This window comes from Macaca nemestrina, chromosome 3 (assembly GCF_043159975.1).
Source record: "Macaca nemestrina isolate mMacNem1 chromosome 3, mMacNem.hap1, whole genome shotgun sequence".
NCBI classification, from domain to species: Eukaryota; Metazoa; Chordata; class Mammalia; order Primates; family Cercopithecidae; genus Macaca; species Macaca nemestrina.
In genome coordinates, this window is record NC_092127.1 from 13,050,064 (window position 1) to 13,066,894 (window position 16,831).

The 16,831-nt window shown below is 35.0% G+C and overlaps 1 protein-coding gene across 1 annotated transcript in view; it reads left to right on the plus strand.

The window, feature by feature from the left end:
* The window catches only part of LOC105466632 (vascular endothelial growth factor C), a 121,747-nt gene that overhangs the window by 96,627 nt on the left and 8,289 nt on the right, over nucleotides 1-16,831 (plus strand). The window contains exon 4 of the mRNA XM_011715697.3: nucleotides 2,404-2,555. Coding sequence (XP_011713999.2) covers nucleotides 2,404-2,555 — 152 coding nt within the window. The remainder of the gene's footprint in view (nucleotides 1-2,403; nucleotides 2,556-16,831) is intronic.

A 16,831-nucleotide genomic window follows, 5' to 3' on the forward strand; every position in this document is an offset into this window, starting at 1 on the left:
GTTTCTGCTGGTCTGAGCCACTTGAGCCCTTTCCCTCTAGTCACATGGAGTACTTCTTGTCCCCCATATCTACTGCTGCTTCCTTCCTACAGCCCCTGCCCTGCCACAGCCCTTGGAACCACACCAGGTGCTGGTTATCTCCTGTCAATTCCTGTTATATTTGATTTCCCAGAGACATGTGGCCCTGTGACCACATACACCTGTTTGAAGCTCTCCTCTCTTTCTCTGGCACCCCTTGACAGTCTCCCCTCCTGATGCTCCATCATTGTTATGCTTCTTCCCAGACATATTCACTAGTACCTTTGCCTCTTCCCCCCTCATAGATGTTCCTGTGCCCCGGGTTTCTATTCTTAGACATTTTCTCGTTTCATTTAGAGTGCTCATCAAGTAATCTCATCAACGTCCAAGACTCTAATTACAGCTTAAATGTTCATGACTTTTCAATGGCTCTCCTAAACTCACACATATGTGACTGCCTACTAGATCTAAAATCTTAGGTACACCTTCCTACCATCTACATTATTAGAGAGCTTAAATAATCAAATTATAAATTATACAAATATAAAAAATAAGTAATTTTATAAGTTTATTAAAAATTGCTTCTTTTTAAAACCACTTTATATGTCTTCTGTAGTGCTAGTTCTTAACACACATTCCGTAGACATCTTAAAAGATAGAAAAATTGTAGCTTATGAAGACACTGCAGAATTCTCTCTTAAAATAGGTATATATTGAGCAAAGGATTACTGGCATTGCAGTATTTCACCTAATCAAAGATTTTATCCAATCTGTGTAAATGAATGTCTTCTTAGAGGACAAACTGGTCAAAATCATAATAGTGGCATATGTTCAGGCCACATAGTGTAGTTATCTACACAGAACAGACAGTATTGTGGAGAATACCTAGAATCCTGAGAATTTATACAGATAGTAATAACTTACATCTGTATAGCAAATAATATACATATCAGATTCATTTAGCTTATATAATCCTTGTAATATCCCGAGAATAATGTCCAGATGTTACCCTCAGTTTACTGATTATCAAAAAAAAAAAGCTTGGAGAAATTAAATGAATTTTCCAAATGTATACTGTTTACAAATGGGAGAGCTAATAAAAGTCACCTGTCTGGGTGTAACCCTGTACCTATTTCTTCTAAAGCATACTGTATGTATCCCAAGAAAGTAGCTAAATTTTTAAATAAATATATAAGGAATACATCTTGAATGAAGACAATATGCATTTTATAATTTAGATATTTCTGTATTTCATTATTCAGAATTTATTTTAAAAGTCTCCTTGTTGGTGTGGACAAAATTGGCAACTAATCCTATCCCATAAATATTTTCAATCTTCTTCAGCTGATGGCGTGAAATTTCAGGAAAGGCCAAGTCACGAGGCTTTGAAGTTTGTCATCTTTTTTATCACTGCTCAGATTGCCATGAAAACACCGAGTAATACGTGGATCAATTATAGTTAAATGACTGCAAGTTGATCTTATCAAGCAGTTAGTGGGCAAGATTTCACTTTTGCCATTTTTACTGGTAATTTAGAGTGTAAGAACCCTAGGAATTTAAATCTACTTAGTTTTACTTAATCAATGATGTATTTGTATATTTAATTTAAAACATTGTTTTTGGAGAAAGAAGAGAAAAAGAGAAGTTCTTCATCCATAAATAAGGTGTTCAGAAGGAGACCAGTTAAACTAAATTTTGACTATAATTCAGAATTGTGTAAAATTTCCTACCTTGTTTCAAACTCATTATTTTCATAATGACTTTATCAAGATAGCGGAGACATGACTTTATCTATTAAATTATAAATTTTTTTTTCTTTTAAACGTAATCAGTTTGTAAGAAATAAATATAAAACTACATTGAGGTAGAAATTTAGTAAAAATTAACTCTTCATCTATGTAACTTATGTCTGTGTATTCAGTTTATTTAAAGTAGGACATAACCAAGCATTTCTGGGTTGTGTGGCCAATAGCTTTGCTCTTAAATCACAAAGATGCTTCTGTGTGTGACACTTTTTAAATCCTTAGGATATTTTAAATGTTCATGTCAAAGAATCTGTAACTTTGAAACAGTTCTTTTTTCTTGAACACATTGGTCTGTCATGTCTCTGCTCTGTAATCATTAGTTGGTTATCCTAATTCTAATACGCTTCATAACTAGTGACATAAGATAAACATACAGAGTATTTATTACTCTGATAAAAGACACTGGTTAGGAGCAAGACAGTTTTTACTTTGTAATCATAAAAAACATAGCGTCCTGCATACATTATTCAGTATTACTTATATAGAGCTAATCTCACTCTTTTTCGGACTCCAGTATTAACCATAAAAGTGCTTTATAGCATCTATATAATTTTTTCTTCTTTTTGTCCCTTCTTTGTAGTTATTTGAAATTACAGTGCCTCTCTCTCAAGGCCCCAAACCAGTAACAATCAGTTTTGCCAATCACACTTCCTGCCGATGCATGTCCAAACTGGATGTTTACAGACAAGTTCATTCCATTATTAGACGTTCCCTGCCAGCAACACTACCACAGTGAGTATGAATTAAATCCATTTTTTCTGCATCCTCTACTAATATTACATTATTTTCAAGTAAACATAAGTTTATTATAAATAACCTTTGTGAAATTTACTATAGCATACTCTGCTTCAAATACAAAACAAAGACAAAATTTTGTATAGTATACCATGAAAATAAACTGAAAATTAAAATTCAGTGGGAAGCGCATTTTAGAGGCAACGTAATTCACAATATAAAAGAAGTATGTCTGTGAAATAAAACACATTCCACCAGGGTTCATAAAATATCAGTAAGGTAGCTTAATTGATTTAACATCCCTGAAATCAGATATACTAACTCATAAATCATATTAAAGCTCAAAACATTTCAGCCTTGATAAGATTTTAGGCCAAAAAAAAAAGTAAATGTAAATAATTTTATATCTATTAGCATTCAGTTGCTTTCTTCAATCTCAAATATAAAAATATATATGTGTGTGTGTATATATATGTATATATACCTCCATGTTTCTTATTTCAGCAAGATTTGAATAGTGAAATAGTGATTAATTACTTGAAAAAAATTATCTTAATATCATTTCAAATTGATATTCAAACCGTTATTTGTTATTCATGTTTCCTTTTTTTTTTTTTTTTTTGGAGGGGCAAATGGCCACATATACTTCATGTGATCATATAGGAGAACTTATCATGTTCTCCTATATGATCATATTCTGACCCTGTGAATAGCTGATTATGAATTCATATGCATTACTACCTAAGACCTGAGAGCTTTCTGCCCCAAAGTAGGGATGCAACCTTTGTTCCTTAGGATATGCAGTGCATGTGGATGAAACTTACATAACTCTAACATTTGTAACAAATGTATAAATAAATTGATCAGAAAACATATATATTACAAAAAAAATTCAGAAAACCTTGCATTTTTTAAAGACTCAACAATAAATGTAATATGCAAACCATGGTCTTCCTCACTGAATCAAGTTGTACTGCTCTGCTTAGTGTGGCAGATGGGGGACGCCTTGTTTGTCCAGGGACAGTTTAGGAAAACCTGGAGGATAGCCTACTTTGAGTGACAGCTGTCTCCTTTTACGTGAGAAAGCAAAGATCTTCCATTTATGAATAGATGTATGCTAATACAAGCAAGAGACCACTACCACCTGAACTCAAGAGGATGCTGTATGTGCAGTTTCATCCCCCAGGCCCGAGAGTTCTGTTCACGTTCCTCAGCCTGAGCAGAAACCCTCAGTGACTCCTTCATTCTGAGAGTTTTAGCCATTATCTCCATACTCATGGTTTCCAAAGTGACGTTTGAAGATCTAACCATATTTTTGACTTATAATATTTTATCTAAATCTATCTTCTATTGCTATGTTTGTAATTATATTAGCTGTAAGTACAAATAGAAAGACTTGTTAAATCCTTTATTTCTACATTATTCATGGCAGTGTTTTCTCATTTTCTTTGAGGCCTTGAAATCACAGTTGTCATTACTTCTTCTGTTCCATCTAAACATGATTGATTAGTTTGGAGGAGGAGGAGATATGTGTTCCAAGCTAAACTTATATTTCATTTCCATCACTGCCATTATCATCCACTTCATTATGCATGTCTTTGATTTAATGCAGTGATGTTCATACTAGTTTTCAAGCATCAAGTCTTTCTCCTGTTGTATAATGTCACTGTTTTATGAAGTAAGCTTTAAAAGGCATCATTTCATTCATCTCACCAGAAACAGTGACTTTCAATTGCTCAAAGAACTGAGCAGAAATATCTCACCATCCTATTCTGGTGTCAGCCTTCCTTTCTTGTTTTGTCTTCCATTATTCACCCAGTCTGTGTTTCACCAAGTCCTCTTCCCAGAACGGCAAGCTCATTTCCTGCTCTGTATCTCGTTTCTGTTCTGGCCCTGGCTTGTTTTCTGCCTTTCCAAAGCCCTCTCCATTTCTCAGAGTTCAGGTAAAGGTCTTTCTCCTGCATTTGTCTTGTCTAAATACCACGGCCACCTTTGCTTCTTGAATACCCATAGCACTCACTGAATTAACTTCATCCTCTCGTGGCTTTATCAGGGTCTGCACGTGGAACTGGATTATGAGAGTGTTTCCAGTAAGTTTATGTCCTCTGCAACATTCAGCTAACAATACTCAAAAATACATGAGCTGTTCCTGTGCTCTCAGCCCTTTACCTGCATTGTCTGATTTAACCCTTAACAAAATCATCTAGAAGGTCAGCAGCAGCGTTTGCCTGATTTTACAGATGAAGGAGGAAATCACACTCCAAAGCTGTTGGCTAAACAATGTACATAAATGCTTGTTAAATAAAATGACTTATTTCCTGGATGTATTTTATAGCATTTGCCATGTTTTCATGATTACTTATTCATATAACAAGTATCCTATACACTATTTGAGGTCAAGAAGAGACAGGAAGCTACAGCAAAAAAAGCCTAAGTCTTAGAGTAAGCCGTATCTGATTCTGAATTCAGATTTGCCATTAATTCATTCTTTATGATTGGCTAGGTGTTTTATGGCTCTGAAACTCAGTTTACTTATATATAAACTGTAAAGATGTAAAGAGGATTGAATGAAGTACTGAATGCTTATGCAGTGCTTAGCCAAGTGTCTGGTATCCAGAAGGTAGTCATTAAAGGGCAGATTTATTATTACCATTAATATCCAAGTCTGATTCATTTCCTCATCCATGTGTTTTCCAGTATTTTTAAAACCACTATTTACAGTAAGAAATACATTTTATATTCCAAACCAGGATGTGTGATATACACACACATAGTGTGTGTCTGTGTATATATATATATATATATATATGTGTCAATATTAGAGAGTTTTAAATTAGATAGCTAGATAACTTCACATGTAATTAATTATGTATGAGCATAAAACTAAAACAAATTATCATTTAAAAGTATTGTCCTTAATTATAGTGCTGCTCAAGCTTTCTCATTATCACAACCCCAAGGATCTTTTTATAAACATTTTTTTCCTAATCACTTTCCCCATAAAATTTTAATATCACAAATATACTCTGTCCCTCTTTACACTATATGTATATCTGTGCTTTATATAAAAAGGAAGTATGAAGTTTACTTTTCTATTCAATATAGGGTTAAAAGACAAAATAAAATGTTTAAATTAACATTTAAATTAAAAATTTTTTCTCTCTTAACAGCTAACATAAATTTATAATTGTATTTGCCAAGAAACTTAAGGTAATCTATTTCAAATTACATATGCAAAGTAGCAATTCATATCAACATATAATACAAATATAATAACTTATAAAATCATTCAAAATCACTATTTTTCCAGCAAAAGTAAAATACTTTTTTAAATAACTTCTTTAAAAATGTTTGGAGAGCTTAACTATTAACTTTGCTCAGTACGAGAAAACAACTTTTAACTTTATATAGCTGATAAATATTAATTTAGATATTGCCAACTTTTTCTTTACATCATTTTACATGTAATGGTATGACTAACATTTGTAGAATTAATAATAAAATATAAATTATTATTATTTAATTCTCAAAGCTCCAGTCACACACGAAAACACCAAGGACCAAGCATAAGCAATATCCACTGGACAACCAATGGCAGCCAATAGGCCCACATAGGTACCACTTAGTAAATGACTTTGAAATCACTCAGTCAATCAAGAGAAAATCCTCCAGTCACAGCCATCTAGTCACCACCATTTCATAGCTCATATATTGCAAATACTTGGGGTATGTTCCATTGCCAATGCTATTTGTGTAATGGCTAATAAAATCCAAGAGAATTTAAGTATTAAGGAATATTATTTTCTTGGGTTTTGGAGAGACAAAAATCATTGAGATACTAAGATTTCAGCCCCACCCCGGCCTCATACCCAATTTTTACCCCCTTAGGGATGATTTTACTTCTTTTATGAATATTTGCCATATTACATGTGATATACGCAAATATTTTTTCTTTTCTGTTTTTCTTTGTGAAAATATTGGTCTCAACCCATTATGAATTATGGCCCACAATTTAATAAAAGCTACACTAGTGATAATATATATATGATGGACATGTAAGTATGTTATGAAATTCTAACATTAGTTAAGATTTAAGAAGAACAGTCACCACAACAGTGACTAAAATTAAAAACACTGACAAAAACAAGTGTTAGAACGTGGTGCAACCAAAACTCATATGTCATCAATGGGCATTAAAATTGTTCAACCAATTTACAAAACAGTTGACAGTTTCTTATGAATTTAACAGCTACATATTTATACACAGCAACTTGTGTACAAATGTGTTCTTTATTAGTCAATAACTGGAAACAACTCAAATGCCCATGAAAGATGAGTGGATTAACACATTTTAGTATATGCATACAGTGGAACATTGCTGAGCAATGTAAAAAGAATGAACTGCTGATACACACAAGAACATAAAAGGATCTCAGAGACACTGAGTTGAGTGAAGTACACTAGGCTAAAAACAGTACATGCTGTATGATTTGATTTACATGAAGCCCTTAAAAGAGGCAGATGTACTCTAGAGTGAGAGAACACAATTCAGTGTGTGTTTTGTGTTTGAGGATGTGGATTGAGATTGACTAGGAAGGGGCATAAGAAACATGGTGAGGTGTTGGAAATATTCTATATTTTGATTGTAACAGTAGTTAATGTGGATACATAAGCTTATGAAAAGATGATAAATTCAAACTAGCATTTTATTGTACGCAAATTACTCCCCAATAAAATTGATTTTTGAAAACCCTAGGTAAAAAATACCTTATTAAGCATAATTTTTAAAGTAGTTTAGGTTTAAAATAGTAGATTTCTCTTTTTTGTTGTTGTTGTTGTTTTTTTTTTTTTGAGATGGAGTCTCACTTTGTCAACCAGGCTGGAATACAATGGCACGATCTCAGCTCACTGCAACCTCTGCCTTCTGGGTTCAAGCACTTCTCTGCCTTACCCTCCCGAGTAGCTGTGATTACACTTGCCCGCCACCATGCCTGGATAACTTTTGTATTTTTAGTAGAGATGGGGTTTCACCGTTCTGACCAGACTGGTCTTGAACTTCTGACCTCATAATCCACCCGCCTCGGCCTCCCAAAGTGCTGGGATTACAGGCGTGAGCCCCCATGCCCGGCCAAAATAGTAATTTTTTAAAAACCTTTACAATAACATGTTAAGTCAAATCTTTTATTCATTAGGGAGAGAGATTTCCCAGAGTCATCCATAAGCTGTACGTGGATTCACTAAGATAAAGAACACTTCTAGATCCTGTTAGAGAAGAAAAAGATGCACTTGGCTGGCTCTGAACTTAGAGCACGTAGAGTCAAGTAAGAACAACAAATATTATAGTTACATTATTATTGTTTTATTTTACTAAATATTACAAAGCACCAAGCCTCTGCCACACATTGCCTCATGTTCATACAAATACTGCTGGTAGCTCCATTCTTGATACACATCACATAGTACAGAGCGAAGGGTATGGATGCTGTAGGTGGCTTCCAGTTTTGAGAATTTATTCTCTGATTTCTCTTTGAGTTTGAGTAGGTTCTCTAAACTTTGTTGTGACACATTTTTTTTTATCTACGAAAGAGCACATAAGAATGTTATGTATAACATCATACAGTATAATATTTATAAGCTAATCTTCACTGAAATCAATCTGTTCAATAACATTATACCATATTATATATTAATCTGATATTGTATAATAGCATAATGTAATACTAATAACTCCTAACTCAAGGATGTTGTGATTTTTATAACCAGCAATTCTTGTTAAATATTAGCACAGTGCCTAAAACATAATAAGCATTCAATAAATGATTGCTGCTATTTTTACTAACATCCTACAAATTTGGAAATTGAGTCTTAGAAATGTTAATGTGTGCAATGCTAAGCAGCCAGAAAACTGCCAAGAAAATATAAAAATTAAAATCATTTTATTTCTGACACCCATGTGTTCCCCCCAATATCTTCTAGCATTTCTAGTATTTACAGAAAAACTTTCAAGTCTCAATATCAGAAAGTATCATAAAAGCCAGAGGAAGTAGCAATTCTCCCTAGCAGACACAGTTAGATACCAATTTTCATATTGGTGTTCTAGCAGATTATTTTTTCCTATTATTTCCTCTCATATTTTCTTCAAATTCAACTCCATGTATTTCCATGGCCCTTTAGTAGAGACTGTCTTTTCATGGAGGGAGCCATTTGTGATTAAGCAGCGATCCCCTAGATTTTCCTGCTTGGTAGTAGTATTTCTTTATTCATTCATGAGACATTTATGCCAGGTCTTCTGACTCCATAACACTGTACTAGGAAATGTGGGGTACTTTTAAAATGAGTAATACAATTCTTTAGCTAAAAGAATTCATGCACCAGAGTACAAACAAACATATTATTTCTAATATAATAAGTGTCTAAAACACTATGCTGTACTTCATTCACTCATTCAACAAATAGCATTTGTGTTTCTACTAGGTACTAATAAAGTGCTAGACTATAGAGATAGAAAGATACACAGAATTGTTACTCTGGAAGAAATTCCATTCTGGAGCCAGGCATGTAAACATACGACTGAAATCAGTGAAATAAGTGCGATGAGGAAGCGTCCTGGAGACATGGGTACAGTAGAGAGGGTATACATGAGTCTGGAGAGGTCAACAGAATCACATATGACAGCCTAGGATGGGCTCTTTCTTAAAGTCTCTTGAGAACCACTAAAAATATATATGCAGAGATGTGGTATCTGCAGTTTTGTATTATAGAAAGAACAGGCTGGTGGCAAGGGAGTATGTGGATTAGAGGAAGCAAAATGGGAGGTGGAAAAATTCAGGAGTAATCTTTTGAAATAATCAAAGAGAGAAATAATAAAGATGGTGGCCATGGCAGTAGATATGGGGATGGAAAGAAAAGAGGTGGAAAAGACATTAGAAATACAGGAACGCATATGACTTGGGAACCGTATATGGGGAATGGTAAAGAGGGAGAAGTTGAAGATGAAACTGTATGGATGATATTCAAAAGACAAGGAGCACCTGTTCGTAGGAGGAACTAAGGAGAACTGAGTTTTTACACGTTAGCTTGAGTGCTTGTAATATTTGTAAGACATCAAAGTGCTAGAGCAATTGGAAAAGATGACTTCAACCAAAAGAAATATAGGAAGTAAGAAGACAAGAGGAACCACAGATGAAACTGTGGGGAAATCAATATTTAAGAAACAGTAATTGGTAGAACAGACACAATAATCTGGAGAAACAATCTGTACAGGAGACTGAGAAGAAGCAAGCAGAACAATCAGAATAACAACAGAGAGAGAGAGACCACAAAAGCCAGTAGAGACATGAGTTCAAGGAAGGAGGAACTGGTAAGAAGTGCCAAATATTAGAAAGGTTCAAGAATGACTGGGACTTACTCTATTAGCTGGACAACATGAAATGTAGATGTTTATTTACTAATAACTTACCATAATCTGGGCACAGTAAGGGAGAATGTGTTTTGAGAAAGGGGGAGAGAAAGCAAAAGAGTGAAAGAAATTCGCATTTACACATGAGAAACTAAATCAGAAAGGGTAAGTAGATTTCCCCAATGTCACACAACTAAAAAAGTTGCAAAGCAGAGATTTGAACTAAATTTATTGGAATACAATCCATTTCTTTTGAGGTATGGTTATTACTGCATTTTTATTGTTTTTAATTGATACATAATTATACGTATTTATGGGGTATATGTGATATTTTGATACATACATATAATGTGTAATGGTTAGATCAGGATATTTTGGATATCCATCACCTCAAACATTTATCATTTCTTTGTGTTGTAAACATTTTAAATCTTCTAGCTATTTTGAAGTATATAATAAAATGTATTAACCTTGTTACCCTGCTGTGCTATGGAATATTAGAACTTGTTTCTTCTATGTAACTGTACTTTGGTATGCATTACCAACCTCTCTTCATTCATTCCCCCTACAATTGACCCACCCTTCCCAGCCTCTGGTAACCATCATTCCACTCTTTACATCTGTGAGATTCACCTTTTGACTCTCATAATGAGTGAGAACATGAGATATGTGTCTTTCTGTGCCCAGCTTATTTCACTTAACATAATAGCCTCCAGTTCCATCCATGTTGATGCAAATGACAAGATTGCATTCTTTTTTTTTTTTTTTTTTTTTTTTTTTTTGAGACGGAGTCTTGCTCTGTGCCCCAGGCTGGAGTGCAGTGGCGCGATCTCGGCTCACTGCAAGCTCCGCCCCCCCGGGTTCACACCATTCTCCTGCCTCAGCCTCCCGAGTAGCTGGGACTACAGGCGCCTGCCACCTCGCCCGGCTAATTTTCTTGTATTTTTTAGTAGAGACGGGGTTTCACCGTGTTAGCCAGGATGGTCTCCATCTCCTGACCTCGTGATCCGCCCGTCTCGGCCTCCCAAAGTGCTAGGATTACAGGCTTGAGCCACCGCGCCCGGCCGATTGCATTCTTTTTATGGCTAAATAGTACTCCATTGTATATGTATACCACATTTTCTTTATGATTAACTTCTACAAATTAAAAAATATCAAATACCAATGGCAAAACAAAAACAAAACAAAATTTGCTCTTCTACCAAAATTTGAATGTAACAACTCTTTTGTCATATTTACTAAAGATACAACTGAAATCCCCAGTCATCATTCTTCACTCTTCATTCCCAGAAGTAACCACCACTCGAACATTGTATTATTCTCACTCTTCTCTATTTTTATGGCACTGGATGTATTAACATACCAGGAGATATTATACAGTGCAGCTTTGAGTGTTTCGTATTTTAAGTTAAAATGTTGGCATTACATTTTTTCTCTTGAGATTATGTTTTACAGATACAGTCATATTGCTATTTATAGACCTGGTTTACTCATTTAATAACTATATAGCATTCCATTAAATAAATAAACACAAGTTTTTATTTTTCTTTTTATTCTGTGACAATGTACTATAGGGAAGTCAACATACACTACAGATTAGCAAGAGAGTACAATCAAAGAGGAGAGAGTGGTGTCAGATAGACAAGGACCTTGAAGTTAATACTGCTAAATTTATTAGTTACTTGGTTAGCATGGACAATGTCCCTAAAGATGTAAGAAAATAACACGTTCTGAGGACAGTTAATAAACCAGATTAATTTGGATCTTGAGCTGTGAAAGCAATTGGATATTAAATGAAAAGACAATGCTGTGATTCTAAAGCTTTGAGCACCAGCCTAGGGAATGTCACCTATTCTGTAGAAGTATTAGGGGAGCAGAGGTTGTTTCTGGGTAGAGGAATGAATGACAAGACAAATGTTCAGCATAGCCAAGAAATCTTGAATTATTTTTAATGGATAATAAATATAGAAGACAGGTATTATTGCAATTTGGAAGACAGTCACATTATGGTGGAAAAGAGAAAAAGGATGGAAAAAGATGAGAAAAAAATGAATAAACCTAGCCCGAAGGCTAATTTGCCTATTTATTTATTTGCTGCCTTTGATTTCGTTTATTAAAATGTTGACATTGTTTACTCAGTAAAAGTTACTTGCTTGCAAGAAGTTACACTTACTAGGGTTTGTTTAAGAAGATTTTATTCTTATGAGAATACATCTTATTTCCAAGGAATAGAGTAGATTTATAGCCAAGGAAACCTTCGATTTGGAACTTGAGGTCTCAATGTCTTTGGTCTATTAATCTTTAACAGATCCTCAGTCCAAATGCCTAGACACTTAAATATCCATGAGTTTTACTTTTAGCCATAATGCTTCACTCTTTCCTTTTTAATTTGAAGGTTATACATTATGGCTTCACCAAAAGAGAATGAAGCAAAATAGCATAATAACATTAATTTAATAAACTGTATCAGAGCAGAAATGGAGAGATAGCTGAGCTTCCAGTTAATTGGACCACAGTCTTGTACTAAATTATCAGAAACTACCGTTTTTCAGCATTTTAAAATATGCATCTTTAGTCAGCCCTGAGAGTATTCTCTTTGCCAGTTCAAAATCTTTGTGTCCATATGCAGTTATTTTTGAAATCATAAGTCATATGTCTGTTCATCCTCTTTCCTACAAAGCTCATTATGTAAACCTTGTCTCACACTTCAAAGGATCACCTGTTGATATGAATGGATTTACCAGTGGAACTCAGGAAAGAGATTCCAGGCTGTGAGCATTACTGTTTTTCTAAAGGGAAGGTAACTTTGATAAATAGTTTGCCTGCCTTTGGACAGTCTCGTTTCTACCTTCTAAAATACGATAATTGAAAGCATCGCATTCCTATGACTTGCTGATAGATTGTGAGAAATAACAGCAAAATATATACAGCTGAGGAGATTGCATCAATATATCTCTGCACTGAGATTATGGCAGTGATTTGCCTAGAATTGGTTGCTATTAGATCAAAGATTGTCATAAAGTTTAAAGTTACATTCAACCAAACACATGGACAATTTTGGTTAATAAATATCATATTAGACCAGATTTACCAGTTTTTTTCTAAAATTTAATAGACGTTTTTTAACCATTTTGGTTTACAGAAAAAGCAGAAAGTATAGAGGTTTTTCATATAACATCTTATCCTCTTCCACGAATTTCCTCTATTTTTAACATCTTGCGCTAGCATGGTACATTTGTTACAGTTGAGGAACCAGTACTGACATGTTATTGTTAACTAAAATCCATAGTTTACGTTAGGGTTCCCTCTTTTTTGGGTGTAAGTTCTGTGGATTTTGACAAATGTATAAATGACATGTGTCTATCATTACAGTATCATGAAGAATACTTTTACTGCCCTAAAAGTCTCCGTGTTCCACCTGTTCATTTCTCCCTCCCCTGTATTCCTGGCATCAACCAGCCACTTTGATGTCATATCAACTCTTATACCCTCATAACATGTTTTTATTGTCGTCATTGTTTTGTTTTTGTTTTTCTGTTAATGACGTGTGGCTGTTACAAGGTAATAAGACCAGAGGCTGTTGTTGAAGGACGTTTTTTCTTAATTCCTGGTTGCTTATCCTTGAATTACATGACAAGCTGATAAATCCAGTTACCATGGAATTTCCATTGTTTCAACCTGCCAATACTTCTCTCAAGCTTGTATATCCAAGAAAATATAAAAAATAATAGAGCAGAAAATCACAAACTTCCATACTTATCCTACTCTCCCTGTGTCCCCATTCCCAGTTCTGGTGGCTTTCCAACTCAATTAAATCCTGTACTTAGCCAGTTGGTAACCACACAATGTGACATGTTTTATATCCAAGTCAGTCTTAGATTAGGTGAACTTTTGTATGTGGCAGATTACTGCTTAATTTATACTCAGACAAAAAGGAAAAAATTAAACATATAAACACAATTTTTTTTTTTTTTGAGAGTCTCATGCTGTTGCCCAGGCTAGAATGCAGTGGTGTGATCTCAGCTCACTGCATCCTCTGCCTCTCGGTTTCCAGCGATTCTCCTGCCTCAGCCTCCTGAGTAACTGGGATTACAGGCACGTGCCACCACACCCGGCTAATTTGTATATTTTTAGTAGAGATGGGGTTTTGCCATATTGGCCAGGCTTGTGTCAAATTCCTGACCTCAGGTGATCTGCCCATCTCGACCTCCCAAACTGCTGGGATTACAGGCGTAAACCAGCATGCCCAGCCTAAACCCATGTTTTAAATTAATGCAATGATTGTATTAGCCTTTCAAATATTGAGAGTGGCAAAATTGTTACAACTATGGAGTTTTCATTGATTCATCCTACTCGCCATCTTTTCCTTTAATGTCTGAACAAACCCCAGCTCTGTCCACTGTTCTCCCTGTCAGTAGACTAACGGAACACGACCAAACAGTAACACAACAGACACAAACACAAGTTCATGCGGAATCAATAAAAATCAATAGAACAGAAGATAAGTCTATGTGTTCTTCGATACATACTATTAAGCGTGTGCCTTTTTAACAATTTATATGAAACCTAAAATGTATGTATTTCTGATTTCTACCTGTAATACTGAAGAAGTTACTTAATAATGTTGAATATAAAGGCCACTTTTATGTAACCACTTTCCATTCACTATTAACTGCTGTTTCCAAAGTATAAGCAAATCAGTCTCTGTGTTCATAGGTACATAGTCAAGTGTATACAAGCATCAGGCATAACAAACTCAAGATGAACACGACAGTTCAAAGATATTTGGTACAAAATTGTTGAAGCATTTTTACCCAGCGTTCTGTGGCTCTGACAATGAAAGAATATAGTTGCTCTTCCAGCTGCTATTCAGACAGAAAGCTTGGGCAAGAAGGGTCTGTATCTATATTCTTCATAATATAATTACAGGTTTCAAGTTCAGATAACATCAGCAGTTGGCATTTGAAAACCAAAACCCTATTTTGCTATTTATCAAGATTATTAATATAGTCAGATTTTGCTTATTTGTTTCTTTTTTTCTTTTGAGTCGGAGTCTTGCTCTGTCACTCAGACTGGAGTGCAGTGGTGTGATCTCAGCTCACTGCAAGCTCCACCTCCCAGGTTCATGCCATTCTCCTGCCTCAGCCTCCCAAGTAGCTGGGACTACAGGCACATGCCATCACGCCAGGCTAATTTTTTGTATCTCTGGTAGAGACGGGGTTTCACCGTGTTAGCCAGGATGGTCTCGATCTCCTGACCTCGTGATCCACCCGCCTCGGCCCCCCAAAGTGCAGGGATTACAGGCGTGAGCCACCGTGCCCGGCCTATTTGTTTCTTTAGTAAGGTACGAACATCCTGTTGGATAACCCATTGAATAACATGAAGATGCTCTGAAGGAGTATATGAGAGCTCATGGTACCTGTCTTGAAACACGGGTTTCACTAATGCTAGTGGCTCACACTTCCCATTGAACAAGACTAGGGGTAGGAAGACTATTTGAGGGACACAGCTATGGAACCATAGGTGCCACATAGTAAGCCAAATTTTCATTTGCTGTGTTGTTGTGAAAAACCTTATTAAAAGAGCTTCCAATGAGAGTACTTGATTAATAATGCAGTTCGTATCTATAGAAATAATTTGCTTTTCAAAAAAGTCATGTGTTACAGTTGAATTCACATTAAATTAATGTTATTCATTTTGAATGATCTGTGAAGTATTTTAAGAGAGATCTGAGGAAGTAAATCAATAAGTAGTTTAACATAAATCAAGGTGCAGTTAATTTTTTTCAATTAGAAATATATTACAAAGATCCTGCCATTTGCAACAACATGAAATAACCTGGAGGAAATTATGCTGAGTAAAATAAGCCAGACATAGAAAGATGCATATTGCTGATCTCCCTTATATATGGAATCTAGGAAAGTAGAATTCATAGATACATAATAGAAGAGTGGTCACCAGCATCTTGGGGGTGGGGGACATGGGGAAATTGTTAGAGGGTGACAACTTGCAGTTACAAGGTGAATATGCTCTGGAGACCTAACGTATAGTACAGCATAGTTACTCTACTCAATGGTATTCTCACGACACCCTCCCAGCCCCCCACACACAGTAACTCTCTGAGGTATGGATATGTTAATTAGTTTAATTGTGGTAATCATTTCACAATGTATACATATACCAAAACATCACTTTGTATAACTTACATATGTACAATATTTATCAATCATACTTCAATAAAGCTGGAAAAATGCATGAATATTATATATGTGTGTGTGTGTGTGTGTGTGTGTGTGTGTGTGTGTCAAACATTATAGCAGATTATAGCTCTTTGAAAAAGAATAACATTTCAGCTCAGTTCTAAGGCCAAACAAAAGGTAATAGCATGTTTTAGTTCCTTAAATGTGAATTTGAGGAGTCAAGAAATCTCCAAGTGTAGGAAAACCTCAGTGCCAAAAAGTGTAGAATATGAAAGAATCACAAAAATAGCATGCACAAAATAGCCTGCTATGATGTTCAAAGTATAAGAGCTAGTAATTATTAACCAACATTTAGAATATAATGTAGCAGAACATATTTGGAACACATTTATCTGTTAATATTTCCAAGGAGAGATAAACGCAAATAAGATTTTCTTTAACGTTAATTGTTCTTTAGTTTGAAAAACGCATATACTCATATTTTTGTCATCTGATTTTAACCAGCAAAAAGCAATAGCTGCCAAACGAAAGTCAAGTGAAGCTGTGAAAATAATTAATGAAACAAGTCTGGTAAAAGCATCTTTATCCTTCATACATGTTATAGGCAGGATTGTGGTTGTGTCTGTGTGAGTGTGGTGGGGTCAGTCAGGGGATAGGAAAGTTAGTTTATTCAC